The 17425-nt window shown below is 38.7% G+C and overlaps 2 protein-coding genes across 5 annotated transcripts; one reads left to right on the top strand and one right to left on the bottom strand.

The window, feature by feature from the left end:
- The first annotated feature begins 299 nt into the window (after positions 1 to 299).
- On the top strand, positions 300 to 2090 carry LOC129729666 (ribokinase). 4 transcript variants are annotated; one of them, XM_055688409.1, is made up of 6 exons: positions 300 to 466; positions 536 to 653; positions 721 to 874; positions 937 to 1482; positions 1538 to 1691; positions 1752 to 2090. In XM_055688409.1, exons 3-6 carry the CDS (start codon positions 819 to 821, stop codon positions 1956 to 1958), a joined length of 963 nt encoding a protein of 320 aa, XP_055544384.1. In that variant the 5' UTR covers positions 300 to 466; positions 536 to 653; positions 721 to 818; the 3' UTR covers positions 1959 to 2090. The 4 variants fall into 4 exon arrangements, with proteins under 4 accessions (XP_055544384.1, XP_055544385.1, XP_055544383.1 ...); XM_055688410.1 differs by having other exon boundaries at positions 519 to 653; XM_055688411.1 differs by having other exon boundaries at positions 371 to 389.
- Positions 1980 to 16713, bottom strand: LOC129729665 (nucleolar protein dao-5). Its single transcript, XM_055688407.1, has 5 exons — positions 16241 to 16713; positions 15217 to 15757; positions 13232 to 15128; positions 12529 to 13163; positions 1980 to 2298 (listed from the first exon to the last, which is right to left on the bottom strand). Exons 2-4 carry the CDS (start codon positions 15701 to 15703, stop codon positions 12701 to 12703), a joined length of 2847 nt encoding a protein of 948 aa, XP_055544382.1. The 5' UTR covers positions 15704 to 15757; positions 16241 to 16713; the 3' UTR covers positions 1980 to 2298; positions 12529 to 12700.
- Positions 16714 to 17425: the final 712 nt, after the last annotated feature.

The following is a 17425-nucleotide window of genomic DNA, read 5'->3' as shown; positions in this document are numbered from 1 at the left end:
TGGGTATTTGTATACAAGCTCAATGTGAACACCCCTATTATCTCTTCGGGGTTGAATAAATAAATAATAATAGAATTTTTACCATAAAAATTGGATTGGATTTGATTGGATTCACAAAGAAACAGGTGAACAACTCTCATATCGCAGCAAAGTAAATTAATGGTCAATCTGCGTGTAAGTGTAGCAACAGATTTAGCCATGGCTCTCGAAGATTTCGAGAATTACAAAGCGATCGGAGTTTGCTTATTACCCCTGACGATAATTTTTTCTTTCATTTTGGACTTATTTTACTACCCTAATCAAACGGAATAGAAACTGCAATACATTATTTTTCTCTTAAAAGGTGTTATTTCGTACAAATTTCTTTTCGAATTTAAGTTTTATTTGCAGTTAAGTATGATAATTGAAGATATAGAATTTACTTGTCTTGTATCACGGGGTTGATTTTCAGTGATATGAAACAAATGTAAACAATTGATTTACTGCCAATTTATAGGTGAATTGTAAATGTTTAAAAGCTTTTTGCACTTTATAGATGTACGACAAGCGTTGTATCTATAGGAAAAAATTAGAAAAATTAAATTTGTTTAGATAGTGTTTGAATTACTTGATGACTAGCAGATTGGTGGGTGATGATTTCGCTGTGCACACAGGTACTGGCTGAGGGTTCTCTTTCTTATCGCTGTTTACATTTATCGTTTCTTAATCAATTCGCGGCAGGTTGATTTGAAAATAGTCGGTATTGTTCACTTATCAGAATTAATTTTACGTACTGTTCAAAATTTGGAAAAACGATCGTAAAATAAAACCAATCAGAAATGTCACAAAAATTTGATGTGGTCGTTTTCGGATCGTGCATCGTTGATTTTATTAGGTAGAGCCCAGCAGTTAATATTTTTACCCACATTTATTTCTCAATGTTGCATCTATTGATAGTTATGTTCCGCGTCTGCCGAAAGTGGGTGAAACACTTCATGGCTCACGATTTGAGACTGGATTTGGTGGAAAAGGAGCCAATCAATGTGTCGCGGCAGCTAGACTTGGCAGCCGTACAGCTATTGTTGGGAAGTTGGGTAATGACACATGGGGTAAAAACTACCGAGTCGCGCTGCGATCGGAAGGTATCAACGTCGATCATGTGGACATTGTAGATGGTGAAAGTACGGGAATTGCGCAGATTAATGTGGCCGCAAATGGGGACAACCAGATCGTGATTGTTGTAGGAGCAAACAATCGGTTACTAGCTGCGGATGTGCAGAAGTGTAAGGATTTGCTAGACGGGGCAAAAGTCCTTGTTTGTCAGTTGGAGACACCATCGGAGGGAACTATTGAAGCACTGAAGCATTTTTCTGGCGTCTCCATAATGAACGCGGCTCCGGGAATGGAGAATATCCCAATCGAGCTCCTAACACTTCCAACCATTTTTTGCGTGAATGAATCCGAAGCAGCTTTGATTACCAATATGCAGGTTGAGACTGTCATGTAATTACAGTAACTATCCTAATATTGTCCATGCTTAATAATGGAATACTTTTAGGCAAGCTAAGGATGCTTTATTAAAACTTCGAAGTATGGGTTGTGGAATTGTGATTATCACTTTGGGGGAGAAAGGTGCAATCTTTCAAACGAAAGACAGTTCTAGGGTCAACCACGTCAAACCCTACAAAGTCGATAAAGTAGTAGACACGACGGTAACTACGTTGTTCCTTAACCGACTTGAATTCAGCATACATAACCTATACTATTCTCAGGGTGCAGGAGATGCCTTCATCGGTGCTTTGGCTCACTTCATCGCTCGAAATCCATCCGCCGAACTGACCGAATGTATTTCAGCAGCAAATCAAGTGGCGGCGTTTTCAGTGCAGAAAACAGGAACCCAAACCAGTTTTCCTCGCCTCAGTGAAACTGGTCTTCCAGAAGATGCGTCCTTGCATCAATGTTTCTGGGAGTACATCTGAGCTCGATGAGAAGAAAACAAGTTTCATACTACTTTCATTTTATTATTAACTGAATAAAGTTTTATTTAATTATAATTTTATGTAATAGTTTGTTGCATATAATCTTTGTAGCATGAGCCCAATATTTAGACGCTGTTTAGGGGTACACCAATAGCATTGTTTGGTTTACTTAATCGTTGAAAGAAAAGTGCCTACCGGGTATAACCGATATCTATACACGAAGAAAGTTATCTGAATAGTGGTTGCAACTTTTTAATATAATTTCTACACTCATTTTGGATTTATAACACTTTAAAAAACCAATTACAACATTTGCCTCATCCATGCGATCAAGTATATCCTGCGAAAGAAAAGAACAAAAATGAATTTGATTAACGAGTTATTTGATGGCATTAAAACTTTCGGTATCAAGGTAAAATCCCTTCTTGTTTGCGACCAAAGGGTTTGGTTCTAAATACCGACTCACAAGTGATGTCGCTTCATGAAAAATATGTATCATATAATGGTTCGCCAGTTACTCGTAGGTAGTCTCGATGAAACGAGGGGTTAGAGAGACTGGATCTAATGGGTACCAAAGGTATTTTCAATGTGACGTAAGCTGTTTTCGTTTCTGAAGGGAGTTCATATTATTGGAGAAAAAATATTCTGAGCTTCGAAAACCAAACGAAATCGAACGTACAATCAGATTTTCTTGAAAAATTACATATTTTGGTGAATACAAAATAGGTATGGACTTGAAATAACGAGCACGGAGCCAATTAGTCATGTTTTTCTACGCGGGGGATACATATCTCGTAAAAAACGCGTTTATTCAAAAATCCGCGTAAAAAATCACGTTTGGTGAAAAATCCTGGAAAAGTAAACCAACAAGAAAGGCTTAAGAAAAAAACTGAGACGCTCTACGAACAGTATTTCAAATTGTCTTCTTTGAGGGTCATTCCAGATCCTTCGGAGAGCTTTGAGATAGGTTCGTGGTACAAATTCTTTTTTTAAATCAATACTTGCGTCGAAATTCATTTCGAAATTGCAGGAGTGGTCTATTCGGAGGGTTCACACATAGAGCTTCGTTGTGATATATTTTACGTTCAGCCTCAGAGCATGTTCAATAGACACAGGAAGTAGAGCTGTAGCTTTCCAGATTATTCAACACATATGAAGCATTATTGGACCAAAATTTACGCCAGATGTAATTATGTTTCGAACAGATGAGAATTGAAATTAAATTAGAGTAGAAACACAGAACTGTATCCCGCTTTATGCGATGTTGGATAAATGTATAAAAAGTTTCTTGAATACTCTTTCCTTAAAGTAGCTTTTTATGAATGCAAGATCTCCACAAAAAAGTAGTGCATAAAAATTTTCTTTTCTCAAAAACTAAAGCATATGGAGTGTTGGTGGCGAAGAACGACAATTCGAAAGTTATAATTTGAAATAAAAATACAACAATGCTATTCACACTTTTTATGAGAGAACATCAAAATACGATTGAACTACTTTTAAACATTTAAGCTTCCAAAATGATATTTTTCAAATTTAATTGGAGTTGTAGAGGTTGCCTTTAGCAGAAAATTTCCTCGGTATACATTTATTTAGAAGTACTTTAGGAAAAAGAATTCAAGTAACATAAAAGTTGAACAACTCTAAGTAGACTATCTTTAAAACACATATGTGAAGAAGAGATTTTTCATGAAATGTGGCCCTCTATCAGATCCTGAAAAATTACCAACGAAGAACCCAGCACTCTGTATAATGCTTCCGTGAGTTGTAAGACTTCAGGTTTTCGCAATACCTCCTACTCATATTTATCCTTAGGCAAACGCCCTTCATTGATTCACGCTGGAAGTTTCGAAATATACAAAACTAAACTTCATAGTCTATGAAATTATTCAAAGTGATAACAAATATATGAGAACAAACTCTCTACATGTTTACGGACCATTATTTCGTACGATATAGTGAATGATCGTACTATGTTACCCACCCTTTTGATTTTAATGCTTATGACGGTTTCGAACTTTCGTAAAGGTACTCAGAGCAGCGATGCCAGATGTATTGAAAAAAAACTGCAATCTGCTTGAAATCTAGAGAAAAATGTATCTTAGATTCAAAAATATTTGCGCTGGCGCAGGCAAAATCCACACTGCACACATCATGAGAAATACTGCGCAAATAAAAGACTGGCAAAAATCTGCAAAAACTATCGAATAACTGTAAAGATCTGCGAATCAATAAGAGTGTGCACAAGAGTTTGCTGATAAATCTAGACATCTGGTATCCCTGACTCAGAGGGAGAGATTGGCAAAGAAAAAAAAGCAAAGCTGGCAGCTGGGTTTCTATGTCAAGGGATGCCAGATACCTTCTCAAAGTGAAATATTGACTGACTTTTTCATTCGACTTCTTAAGTCGATGCTGACGATGTAAATCCAGAGGACAAATGAAGTGCATCGCAATATTTTATAAAAATCGTAGAAAAAATTAATTATGTTACTGTTTGATTGTATAAACTGATTAATTCCAAAAAAACGGGCAACTTTGTCGAAGACACTATACCGATTAACCAAACCGTTTAGATGCTAAAAATGTGTTTTATCATTTAGATACACTCGGCGTGGGAAATGATCCCCACTTGATGTCCCGGATTTTGTACTGACATAAGTCAAACGTCGTTTCAATGGGCAACTATAACGAATGAGGAAAAAAATCCGAACAAACTTTAAATTCCAAATAAAAATATTGCGCAAATTATTCATCTAAACTTGTTTTTTTGTTCAAGAAACGTAACTCATCAACAAAACTCACAAGAAAAATTCAGCTCCACACAGCGCTGATTTCCTGACCCTTTGGGGTACTTGCCTCATAGCTTCCTGAATTCCGGATGTTTCAATTGATTTAATCTCCTTCTTGATTTTGTTGATCAAACAATCGACGTTTATTGCTCTGTAACCTCTGTGGTAGACCTTTCGCTTCAACTTTGCCCAGAAAGTTTCAATAGGCCCAGATGGTCTCGAGGTACGATGCTGGCCTATCAAGCCAGCCGTCGTAGGTTCGAGTCTCGGCTCGGGGGAGACTGTTCGTGTCAGTAGGATCGCAGCGCTAGCCCCGCAATTGTCCTGTACACTAAACAGTCGGCCGCGAAGTCTGTGTATGAACAGAAGGTCAAGTTCCGAATCGAAATATAGCACCAAGGCTTTGCTTTTTTTTTTTATTCTTTCGGGATAAACTCGAAATTGCGTTGGTGCAAATCCGCTAAACTTGCATTAGCATAGTGTGACGATGCAAGATCTGGCCAAAACATCACTTTTTCATTTTTGTGGTACCGTTGGATGAATTTTTGAAGAACTGGCATACACTTCGTCACATAGACTTGCGCATTAACCGCTAGGCCCTTCTTAAAACACACAGGTTCGCTTTTTCCACGCTCATTTTGGTTGCCATTCATTGCCCTCTACCGTAAAATATGTCTCATCATCCATGATACACTTATATTTCGAAGAAGCCGCGAAATATGTTTGGAAAAGAGCTCGTAGTCTGGATTTATCGTGCTGGACTGTTTTTCGGTAGGAACTGTTTTTCGCAGGAACCTTTTTTAGCTTTCCGTTTTATACCAATTCCATGCAGATATTTCGAGACCGTTTTTGGATCAACCTGATATTTCTTGCCCAGCTCACGATATGATTTCGCCGAACGATCAGCTGTTTCCGCCTTCAATTTCGCTCGAACTTTGCTGTCTTGCAAAGTGCATTTTCATCTAGAACTAGGTTTTCTTTCACATGTGTTTCCATTCTCGAAGCGTTTGACAGTACTGTATATGAACGTTTTTTTTGAATCCAAGATTTTCAAAATAGTGGAAAACTTCACTTTTGGATTTCTCTTTATTTTGCTCACAAAATTTGAAAATAAATTTTCGTCGATCTTCTTCCGATAACGCCATTTTGTCTTTAGCAATAGAGCAGAAAATCGTATGAAAAACAGGTTTTATTGTACCTGATGACAATACCCCTCGTTTGGCTCACAACATTAATGAACATAAAACTGGCAACATTTATATTGAGAAATCATCTGGCATCATTGAACTGTACACGGAATACGAAAAGTACCCATTTTTTATGTCTATTCAACTCAACAGACTCGTTCCCTGCAGGAAGTCAATTTAGAGTAGTTGTAGATTAATTTAATAGTAGCTAAATGTCACTAAGTGTAATAATTCTTTTTTTTTACACTCTCATTTCATTCGATTACATTAATTTTAGTTGAAAATAGTGAATAATTGAAACGTAATCTATAAAATCTGTCCAAATAATTGCTCAAGTACCTTCCAATTTGGTGTAACTGACTCCTTCGATTTTCCTTTTAGTGCCTCCATTTCTAACTCTGTTCTCACAATTCAATGTTAATTTTCTTCGGTTTTTATTCAAAAAAACAGATGCACATAAACCGTTTGTCACTTACAGTCAGCAACTTAAAACCGAAACTACCGATATTCAACAAATCTCTGCCACTTTCACGAAATCAATGTCATGGTTCAAGCTTCGGGTTATGAATTTTTCAACCAGTTTGATTTTTCATCCAACATTGGGTTCAAACTACTAAACCTTGGCCTTTTATTAATGAAATTTATATAGTTGAAATGACTCATACTCAAAATCATCTCAATACGTTGAAACTCAAAACCAGTAAAGAGTATTCTACATACTTATTCTTACAGTCATAAATAAATAAATAATCTATGGCTCCTCAATCTGTATTACTTGAACCCAGATATTGGTCATCGTAACCTTTATAAGTATAGTACACAAAAATAGATAGAAAGCATTTCACTACAATTTTAGTTCGTGTCGTGCACATTTCTAGAGAAACATTTCAAAAGGTCCTATCTGCTTTGATCGATTTTTTAATCGATCACTTTCATACAATCACCACAACTTATTTAGAACCTTTTATGACACGTTTTCTGCTCAGGGCTTTTGAGAAGCTTAACTCTATAGAGTTCTCCAAGCGAAAACACACAAACACTACGACACGGCCCGCTTTACACTGTATATTGAAATTTGCGAGAGTGTGCATCAAACTCGGTAGTTTTTTATTCTCTCTTCTAGATGACAGTTCTCACAGGTGACAACAAATTCTTACAGCTAACAAAAAAAAATAAAATACATAGCACTAATACAAACGTGCCTGGAGAACTCTATATGTATGTTAATTCAATGGTGCTTATTACGGGAGTCACTTCACGGTGAAATCAGAGTGAAGTAAACAAAATCCTATTACGGGACTCACGTAAGTGAGAAAAACGTCGCAAAGTGACATCTGCCGCGGAATCTGGGTTATTATGAGTGTCATATAAGTGAAGTGAGAACGGAAAAAGCGTCGTTTCGCGTGGAATTATTTCACGACCATTTTGAACGGTGAAATGATTCCACGAAGATGCCATAAGTCTTAAAGTTGATTGATTTGTGATCTAATGGTAAACATTGGATTTTTTCTTCAGTAACGAAACGAATCAGAATTTGATCCGTGCCTTAAAGCGGTCAAATTTTCATTTTTTTGCCCGATGAAAAAAATGCAAACTAGTTCAGGAAATTTTCTATACCGAAAAAAAAAATTTTTTTGATGCCGAATGTCTTAGAAAAGCAGAACACGTCAAGATCTGGTGTTATCTAAAAGAACGGAAAAAACGACTTTCTGGGACTTACAGATTTTTGAGCTTGGAAACAATCTCATTTCACTTGTCCTATTCTCAATTTCACTTCACCGTGAATCTCACTCCACGGAGGTGATTTTTGTCACCTCACTTGAGGTGGAATCGGGAAAAGGTCTAAAAAAGTGAAGTGAGCGTGAGAGTGAAATATATTTCACCGTGAAGTGACTCCCGTAATAAGCACCAATATGATTTAAATTACTTCGATCATTTTTCACGTCTATGCGTTTAATCGTGTAAGCATAATTGACAAAAGGGTAGTAGTTAGCATATTACGAAATTTCATTGAAGTGGCCGCCATTACGGTACGTACGCAGCTGAATAGTAATTTAAATATAGACATTTATTTCTGAAGGGCGAAACTGTTCTTCGGTTCTTTCGATAATTACGGAAGTGAATGGTGCTTATTACGGGAGTCACCTCCGTGGAGTGAGATTGACAGTGAAGTGAAATTGAGAATAGGACAAGTGAAATGAGATTGTTTCCCAGCTCAAAAATCTCTAAGTCCCAGAAAGTCGTTTTTTCCGATTTTTCAGATAACACCAGATCTTGACGTGTTCTGCATTCCTAAGACATTCGGCATCAAAAAAAATGTTTTTTTTTTCGGTATCGAAAATTTCCTGAACTACTTTGCATTTTTTCATCGGCCAAAAAAATTAAAATTTGACCGCTTTAAGGCACGGATCAAATTCTGATTCGTTTCGTTATTGAAGGATAAATCCAATATTTACCATAAGATCACAAATCAATCAACTTTAAGACTTATGGCATCTTCGAGGAATCATTTTACCGTTCAAAATGGTCGTGAAATAATTCTACGTGAAACGTCGCTTTTTCCGTTCTCACTTCACTGATATGACACTCATAATAACCCAGATTCCGCGGCAGATGTCACTTTGCGACGTTTTTCTCACTAACGTGAGTCCCGTAATAGGATTTTGTTCACTTCACTCTGATTTCACCGTGAAGTGACAATGACAATGAAATACATAGATCGTGAAATAGAAGAAAAATTAATAATTCTAAGACCCTCATCAAAACCTTCGCTCGCTTCATTTGCTTCTATTTATAGATTTGTAGGCGGTAGAGGAGGTACTAAGAATAGTCTTCCCCAGCACACTTAAAATTCAATGCCGGGTGGTCTCGGTGATTTTGGCCGAGAACGGCGCCACTGAGTGCTCGGTTGAGAAATTAATAACAGCCGCACATTTTTTCGTAAATCTCTGTTCAACCTGAAATTTCGGCACTAATTATTACCGAGCTGTCACTACCGAGATTGCGGATATGTTGTGCCCAAATTTCAGTTAGGTGAACCGATTTTTACGAAAAAATGTGACAGCTGTCATTAATTTTTCAACCGAGCACTCAGTGGTGCCGGGTCTCGGCAAAAATTACCGAGACCCGATAATAAATTTTAAGTGTGCGTGTTGGCTTTTCACCTTCGTCATTCTCAAAGTAATTACTTGTATATTAGGATGCTGAATCCTAAGGCAGTATTGAATTGAATTGTATTGAATCCACAAATGACCGACTTCCAGCTACCACTTCGAATTTTCAGAAGCACAAGACTCGGTAACAGTTGTTGCGTCATATGTGAAAATGCTATTTTATGTTTGCTGCGGTGAAGCAAACATAAAATAGCGTTTTCATAGAAAACACATTATCTATTAAAAACTCGGAGTGGTGGCTCGAAATCGACCGTTTGTGGATTCAACACCGTTTCATCTTAAATTGAAAGATAATGTTATTTATAGTGGGGCTTATTACGGATGTTACCTCACGGTGAAAACGAAGTGAACAAATCTCACGGTGAAAAAAGACGCGTGCAAATCAAATGGGAATCACTTTCACCGTGCCTATTACGGTTGTCACTTCACCGTGAAGTGACTCCCGTAATAAGTCCCAGTATTTTTTTAGAACGTTTACCAAATTTTTCGCAATTTTTTTTATTTTTGAAGAGTTTTTTTTTTTGAATATTTTGCATGGTTTAGTTTAACATCACATTCATTATCTGACTCACAGAGCCCATCAAATATGTATATCTCTTTTACAAAAATATGATAACAACATTCTCTTTCAATTTACGGTTGAGCACCTTGACTTTTTCAACATCGATGTTTTCTTCAATGTTCAACAATTCAGTAGCTTTCGCTTTGTCTAGATGGATAACGACGTCAGCTACGTTCTTTTACCCCTGCATTTCTAACGACTAAAATGGAATGTTACAATGTCACCGTGATAAATGACGGATTTTTTAACCTTTACTCTTCCTCATACACTCTACTGCTCTTCTTTCCTGAACCTCGTCAGTTACCCCGCCAAGAATCGGCAATTATAACTGCCTGAAGAGGTATTCATTCAACTGTATGACTTTTTCTGGAATTTAGCGTGAGGAAAGTACCAAGCAAGGGAATGAAAGGGCCTGAGAATAAACCCATGCGTGAAAAGTCCCTCTGACACCGAACGGTCTGATTCTGCTAAGGTTCGAACTCATGTCACCGATCGCATGTTAGAACGGATTCTGAAACCTTGAGGCTACGAGTTCGCCTCAATATTTAAACATTCATAACATTAAACATAATTGGAAAAATTTAGTTGATTATGACAATTCAACAATCGAATGTACCGAAATAGAACACAACAGAACACTGGGAATTTCTAAACAATAATTGCTTTAATCGACCACACAAAAAGAGTTGTAGATTCGTCTGTTTCGACAAGGCAACAATTTGATAAAAAAAATGACGTCATTGGATACGCATTCATTTTTTTACCCTGCCTCTCTACCTCATCCTTGAAGCAGTGGTACAGAAGTTCAGAAAGATTCAATGCTGAATTGTATTAGCAGGATTAGACTAAAAAGAAAACAAGTAGTACTACAACCATTTCTACATGTTCTTTTTTTTTCACCCAAGAAAAATACAAAAAGTGAAAAAAAAACTTGCTATAACTCGCAAAAAAAAATATAGAGAATTGGCCCCCCCTGATTTTTCCTTAGTTACGCCGATGAGAGAAACAATAGAAAACATGAATAATAATGTTTTAGGTCATCTTTAGTATACTTTTCGCGCAGGAATCATGATTGTTCTTTGGGCTTTATCTCATCAAGCAGCTAATTTGTTTTCATTATTTTATGTCAGTCCTGACTACAAGAAAGCAACAACAACTTGTATAGAAACTTGTGTTTTCAAAATAAAACCGCAATCACCAAAATTGTAAGAAAAGTAGTAGTTATCTACCGCGGATGTAATAGTTAAAAACTATAAGTTCTTCAATGTCTAAGCTATGAAAGGTTGGTTGGTCTGTTGGTTGTTAATTACATATCCATCACGCAACATGGATTTATACCGAATCGCTCAGTGTGTACAAATCTATTGGAGTTCACTTCAACGTGTATCTCAAATATGGAACAAAGAGCTCAAATAGATGACATTTATACCGATTTGAAGGCGCCCTAGATCGCATTGACCATTGCATATTGTTGCATAAAATTACACGTCTAGGAGCATCACGTCAGTTCATCGAATGGCTGAGTTCGTACTTATGTGGCCTGATTCTACGTGTGAAAATTGGTTCTTGCGTTTCATCGCAGTTCACGAATATATCGGGAGTTCCACAAGGCAGCAACATGGGGCCTTTACTTTTTGCGCTTTTCTTCAATGATGCTATGCCACTGTTAAAGATTGGTTGTAAGTTGGTATACGCGGATGATTTAAATTGTATTTGGTAGTCCGTACAATTGACGATTGCCGCCGTCTACAAGCTCTGCTAAATGTTTTCGTCGACTGGTGCCACAAGAACTGGCTAGCAAATAGAATTAAAAAATTCGAGGTTATGACATTTGACCGAATTTCAAACCCGATTATGCTCGAGTACCGCATTGAAGGAGTTGAGCTGAAAAGAGTCGACCGTGTGTGCGACTTTGGTGTTTAACTCGATGCCACGCTCAATTTCCATTTGCATCCAGCTTAATATCGAAAGCGAATCGACAATTAGGATTTATTGCTAAAATTAGCCGTGACTTCTGTTCACTGGTACGACCATTACTCGAAAACTGCAGCATGATTTGGTTCCCCTACCAGCTATCTTGCGCACTACTATTCCCACCGTATACTGATCGCTGTAGGCTACTTGGCCTTGACACACTTGAACGTCGCCGAAAAATACAGCAAACTGCTTTCGTTGCGAAAATTATGAATGGAGAAATCGATTCACCGTCGCTCCTGTACCAGCTAAACTTCCGTGCTTCTCAACGTGCTTTACGATCTACTGGCCTGCTTCAAACCTTTTTTCACCGCACATCATTTGGATTCTACTACCCAGTCACCGCTGCAATCAGAACCTTCCTGAGTGTTGAAGATTTTTTTGAGTTTGGCGAATCATCCCGCAAGTTTGTGCATAAGTTGAAGCAAGCAAACATTTTGTAGACTTTACCCTGATTCTTGTTATTTATTAAGACTTTTGTCAGATAAATTGAAGTAAAATAAACAAATAATTGGTTCATCCTTCATCTGTAATGTTTCAAACGAGGATACCGCAATACTTACCATGTAAATATTGTACTCGATTATTAAATGACATCTAATACGCATAGGCGAATAAAATAAATTGTAGTAGTGCTAAGATTTCAAAATAAGAAAAAAGAATTTCTCGCATTTTAACGTGTTTATGATAAACCCAAGTGCAATGCATAATGTACCTATCATTTATTCTTAGTTTGTAAAGTTCCGTCAGCAAATAGTATTGCCTAGTAAAATGCATGCTAATAAATAACGAGTACATTGTTGAAGTTTATCATTGCTCTAGTAGAGCAATACGAATGTTTCAAAATAGTCATTGGATAAAACAAAAAAAAACTCTAACGATATTTACCTCTAGGTGGATATACTTTCAACCAAAGTCACTAGTCTCGAAAAATCAATTCGGTTTATCCGCTTTTCGTACGGTACGGGCGTACTGCGTTGCTGGGCTGAAGGATGAGTGTTCTCTGTTGGGTAAAAAAAGGTATTTACAGTTTGCGATCGTCCGTCGACTGCTTTCGGGCTCAGGCCGTGGATAGTTCCACGCAATTGTTTTTCAGATTGACGAAATCCACGACGGCCAGAAGTGTTTCAATATCTTCGGTATCGTCCAGCTTGTTGGGTGCTCCCACGAGCTGGCAGTTTTTACCGTCAACGTTGATGAAAAACGTGTCGTTCTTGAATATAACTGCCCGATCGTACTGTAAATTGAATTTGCCCGGAATGGCCGTTTTTCGTCGAAACATGATATTGCAAGGCTCGTAGTTTCGCTTTTCATCTTCACTTATGGCTCGATCCTCCACATCCCCGTTGAACACTTCTTCCCCCTCAAGCGGAGAAACTTTTCGCTTTGTCAGTATGATTTTGTGGGACCATTCCGTCGACGGAAGCTGGACGTGGCCAGCGATGTTGCCTAATCCAATCATCGACATTGCAAATGACGGCCTCTCAGGTTTATTCTCATTGTTTGGGATGTTAATCACGTACCTGATATAAAATAAAATATGTAATCGGGAGCTTTTGAGAACAAAAAAACTAGAAAAATAACTACTTACCAGGTCTCGTAGCAGGTGATCTTCTTCATTTTAGGACTGCTACCAACAGAGCTGGTCAGTGACGAGACTGAACGCTGCACGGCTCCACCAACCGGCTTGTTGAGGGCATTGGATGCATTTCGGAGACCACCAGAAGTTACGATGGGCCGAGGAACTACTTTCGAAGGTGTTCGCTTGACCGGTGATAATGTGGGTGATCCAGGTGATGCTATTAGCTTAACATCATTGTCCGGATCAGTCAAATCTATCGAGTAGTGCTTATCACCACTATTCGCCACAAGCTTTGCGAACGGTCGACCGTCACCCAGCTTCATGGTAGAATTGAGAATTCGCGGCGGATTCTTATGTGGACTGGCAGAACCCGATCGATTAGCGGAACTCTGAGAACCGAACCGACCGTTGTTGTTAGATTTGTACACATTGTTGTTGTTGGAAGCTACAGTGGATCTGGCGACAGGTGTCTTACGACCGCTTCTAGCGATATTTTCATCCGGCAAGTTAGATGACCTTTGACGCCCAGGGATCACCTTTTGTATCGTTCCCTTTTGAACTGTGTTTGCTGTGACAATGTTTGTTTGCAGCATATCCTCGAAATCTATCTCATCTTCTTCTGCCAAATCAATGACGGACGGACGTACGATTTTGGAGGCTGATTTATCCAACGGGGTTGGCGTTTTCATCCCGCTTATGGAAGGACGTCCTCGTTTGCCTGTACGATTAATTCGCAAATGGTCTAAATTGATAGGTCTTTTGCGTTCGAGGATTGATGCCACTAATTGGTTATTTGTTTTTGGCTTCTCAGCCGTGGGACTGCCGTCAGAATCTTCACTATCTTCTGATTGAGCATCCGATTCTTTCGGTAACAATTTTTTGTATGTAAGCCCTGCCCTATTGATGTCCGGGGTACTAGCGGACTTGTTTTTAATAATATCTCCAATATCGACAATTCTTATTGTGGCGTTTTTCAACTTTCCTTTATCAGCAGCTTTCGGTCCTTTCTCGGGTGAACAGATGGGATCCACGAGATTCATTTCAGATTTACTTTTTTTCTCGGCCATCATACCCAACGTAGACTTCGGTGTGTTTGGTTGCGGCGATGATTTCATTATAACGGACGATTTGGACCCTAATTGCGCTGACAGCTTAGTTATAGCGGGTCGAATAATAGCTTTACTTTTGTCAAGTGCCGGCATGCTGGCGGTTCTTGTAAGGTTGGGTTTTGATCCTTCGGAGCTTCGCCCAAATTTCATACCACCTGAAGCCGGTGATTCTTTAGCCTTTGTGGTAGAAATATTTTGAGGTGTCGAGGTGGCCGAGCTTTTATCAGAGAGCAAACTGGATCTCGTTGATCGGCGAAAAGGTTCATCATCACCATCCTCTTCGTCTTCAGAATCAGCAGTTACAGAAAGTTTAGCTGCTTTCGATGGGAGTCTTTTCTTAGCGCCCTTGACATTCATCTCTTCATCGGATTCCTCTAATTTTCGCTTGTTAAGAGCAGAGACTGCTTGAGTTTCTTTACCGGCACTCAGTGATTTCATCACCCTCACATTGGCCGGTGTAACTTGTTTCGTAGCCACCGCACCACCTTTTCCCGCTGATTTTCTACCCAGGAAAGGTGCCGTTTCGCGGCTTATTCCTACAATCTGCACTTCGTCATCGCTCTCGTCACTGTATACTGTCGGTTCCTTTCGATTCCGGTTCACCAGAATCGACTTCTCCACTTGATGTTTTTTGACGGCCACGGGATTGATGACTTTCTTTAAAGAATCTGGTTTTTCCGGTGCTACGGGACTTTCCTGTTGCCGTTTACGCATCGGTCGAACGTCCGGTTTGGTTTTTTCTTCCGGCTTCGATACCTTTTCCGAAACAGATGGCCTCGGTTTGGTTATTGGTTTTCCTATTGAAAACGTAATGCATTTGAAATCGTATATATAACTATTTTAATAAGAATAAAGTAAATAAACGAAACATAAGCAAAATTTTACCTTTTTCGATCGACTGATCTAGGTCTAGTCTACGTTTGATGTCCATCTTATTTATCGGGGTGAGAACCACCCTCGGTTTACCAATATTAAGGGTAGTCAAATCCATCTTTTTCATTACTTCCTTACGCAAATTCTTGATTGGTTCAGTTTTTGCTACAGCCTTTACAATACCACTCTTTCTTGGTCTTCCGCGTGGCTTTCCTGTAGGCGTATGCACTCGACTAGCCGCTACGCTTCTACGTCCGATGCTTGGCTTAGATGGAACCTCATCATCATCGTCGTCTGCGTGGGGAAACTCGTCAGCACTGTTGTCACTGTCCGGGGTGCTCGAACGAGAGGAGTTTTTGGAAGTCGTAGCCAACACTACGCTGTCGTTCAGATATTTACGGTTTGGTTTGATGGTGCGTCTCGAGCGGCCGGCTGTTAACGTAACGGCCGCATCCGTAGGTGACGCTACGGGTTCTTCCTTTTTCTTCAGCCGAGGCATTGCGTCAACAAATCACAGTTACCTGCAGTTCCTTAGTTTATTTGAAGATGTTCTCTGTAAATGGAGTTTTTGAACCCGTATTTAAAATTATACTTTTACACGGTGTTTTCTTATCATGAAAAACTTTTTCAACTTCTTGAACACACTGGAGCCAACTTTTTGTTTAACAGTTTTAATAATTGATGGTCCCACAGTTATTTCTAATTTTCCCTTGCACTTTCTTCGTGCACTGCAAACACCTCACTGCTTGAAGCATAAAAAAAAACATTTTCATGAATTCCCGCTGACAATGGATTCGAATTGGAAACATTAAAGCTTATTTGAGCAGTTGAAAATAATCAACTTTACCATTAAGAATTTACCAATGCATGCGGAATATCCCATAGAATCATGAAAAAACAACGTAACTCCACATCTAACCAAGTTGGCATCAAATCAAGCTCCGTGGCAGCTTTTTCTTAACCTACTTTATATACCGTAAATTCTGTTGCACACAAAACTAATTGATTCCCGATCTAGGATAAGCGATTTACTCACTTTGGTGTTTCGGCTAGCAAAACTCAAAACAGCAAAACGTTTTAACAGTATTGTTTATGTTTATCTCTGTCACAGCAATTGACTTTCGCGTCTAGAATAACTGTTTTACTCGCTATTCATGAGTAAAAGACAGTTCCCAATGCAGGCGCTAGTTCCCGCGTTCTCTTTCTCAACACTGCTGCGCTACCGTCGCCGCCACTGCCGCTTCACTTTTCCAAGCGCTTTCCTACGTAGTTTGGTTGGGAAGAAAATGGAATAGCCGCTGCCGAATATTCACTGCTCCCTTGTCCTGCACTTTGAGTGTTTCAGCCGGACACGCTAGTTTAGCGCAAGTTACGATTGAACAACAGCACATAAAATTGCATCAGAACTACAAATTATGAAAATCAAAAAACTAACGCGTCTCAACTTGACACTTTATCATAACACAACCGCGTACAACGAGACCTGATGCCGAACTCGCTCCGAATCCGATTAGACCCTTTTTCGAACGATTAGGCTTTCGCGAGCAGCAGGTACAGTCAACTGTCAGCGCAAGTTTGCAACCAAACACGCAAAACCTGACGTCAAAGTTAACCCTTGTTATAAGAAAAATATCAACATTACGTCACGATTTTCACCAATACTACAATGTAACTGACAGAACGACGACGCCTGGCAGCCGACATAATTCACATTCGGTATGGATTCAAAAACTAAGATGGCGTCCCTTGATGAAAAGTATTCGCTTACGAAGGCGCTCCCGTTCGGCTTGCGAGAGAAACACGGTTAGGCTGGTGGTGAAATGTGTCGTACCGCTGCAATAATATTTTATACGAAAGGAATGTGCAGAGACCTAAGCCGGCGTTGAAACTTTTATTGTGATTTTCCAGTTTGTTGACATCTGAGAATAGTTCTGAAAATTATTATTCATTTTGACAAAATCATGGAAATTTTAAAAGTAAATACAATCAAATTATTCAATATTAGTATGGGCAGGTAAGTATTGAAGTCAAATGTATGATTATGATTGTTGACAAAACATGTTTTCTGAGGATTGAAGTGTATGTCTTTTTAAGCAAATTTTTTGTTCAAGTCTATTAAGCAAATAATAAGTTTCGTATGAGAAATGCCAAACTGTAATTTATGTTTTCATATACATGCATATGTGCTCTCATTCACTAACCTAGGAGACGGTTGAGCCGA

The sequence above is a fragment of the Wyeomyia smithii genome, chromosome 3 (assembly GCF_029784165.1).
Source record: "Wyeomyia smithii strain HCP4-BCI-WySm-NY-G18 chromosome 3, ASM2978416v1, whole genome shotgun sequence".
NCBI classification, from domain to species: Eukaryota; Metazoa; Arthropoda; class Insecta; order Diptera; family Culicidae; genus Wyeomyia; species Wyeomyia smithii.
This window is presented reverse-complemented; position numbering and strand designations above follow the sequence as displayed.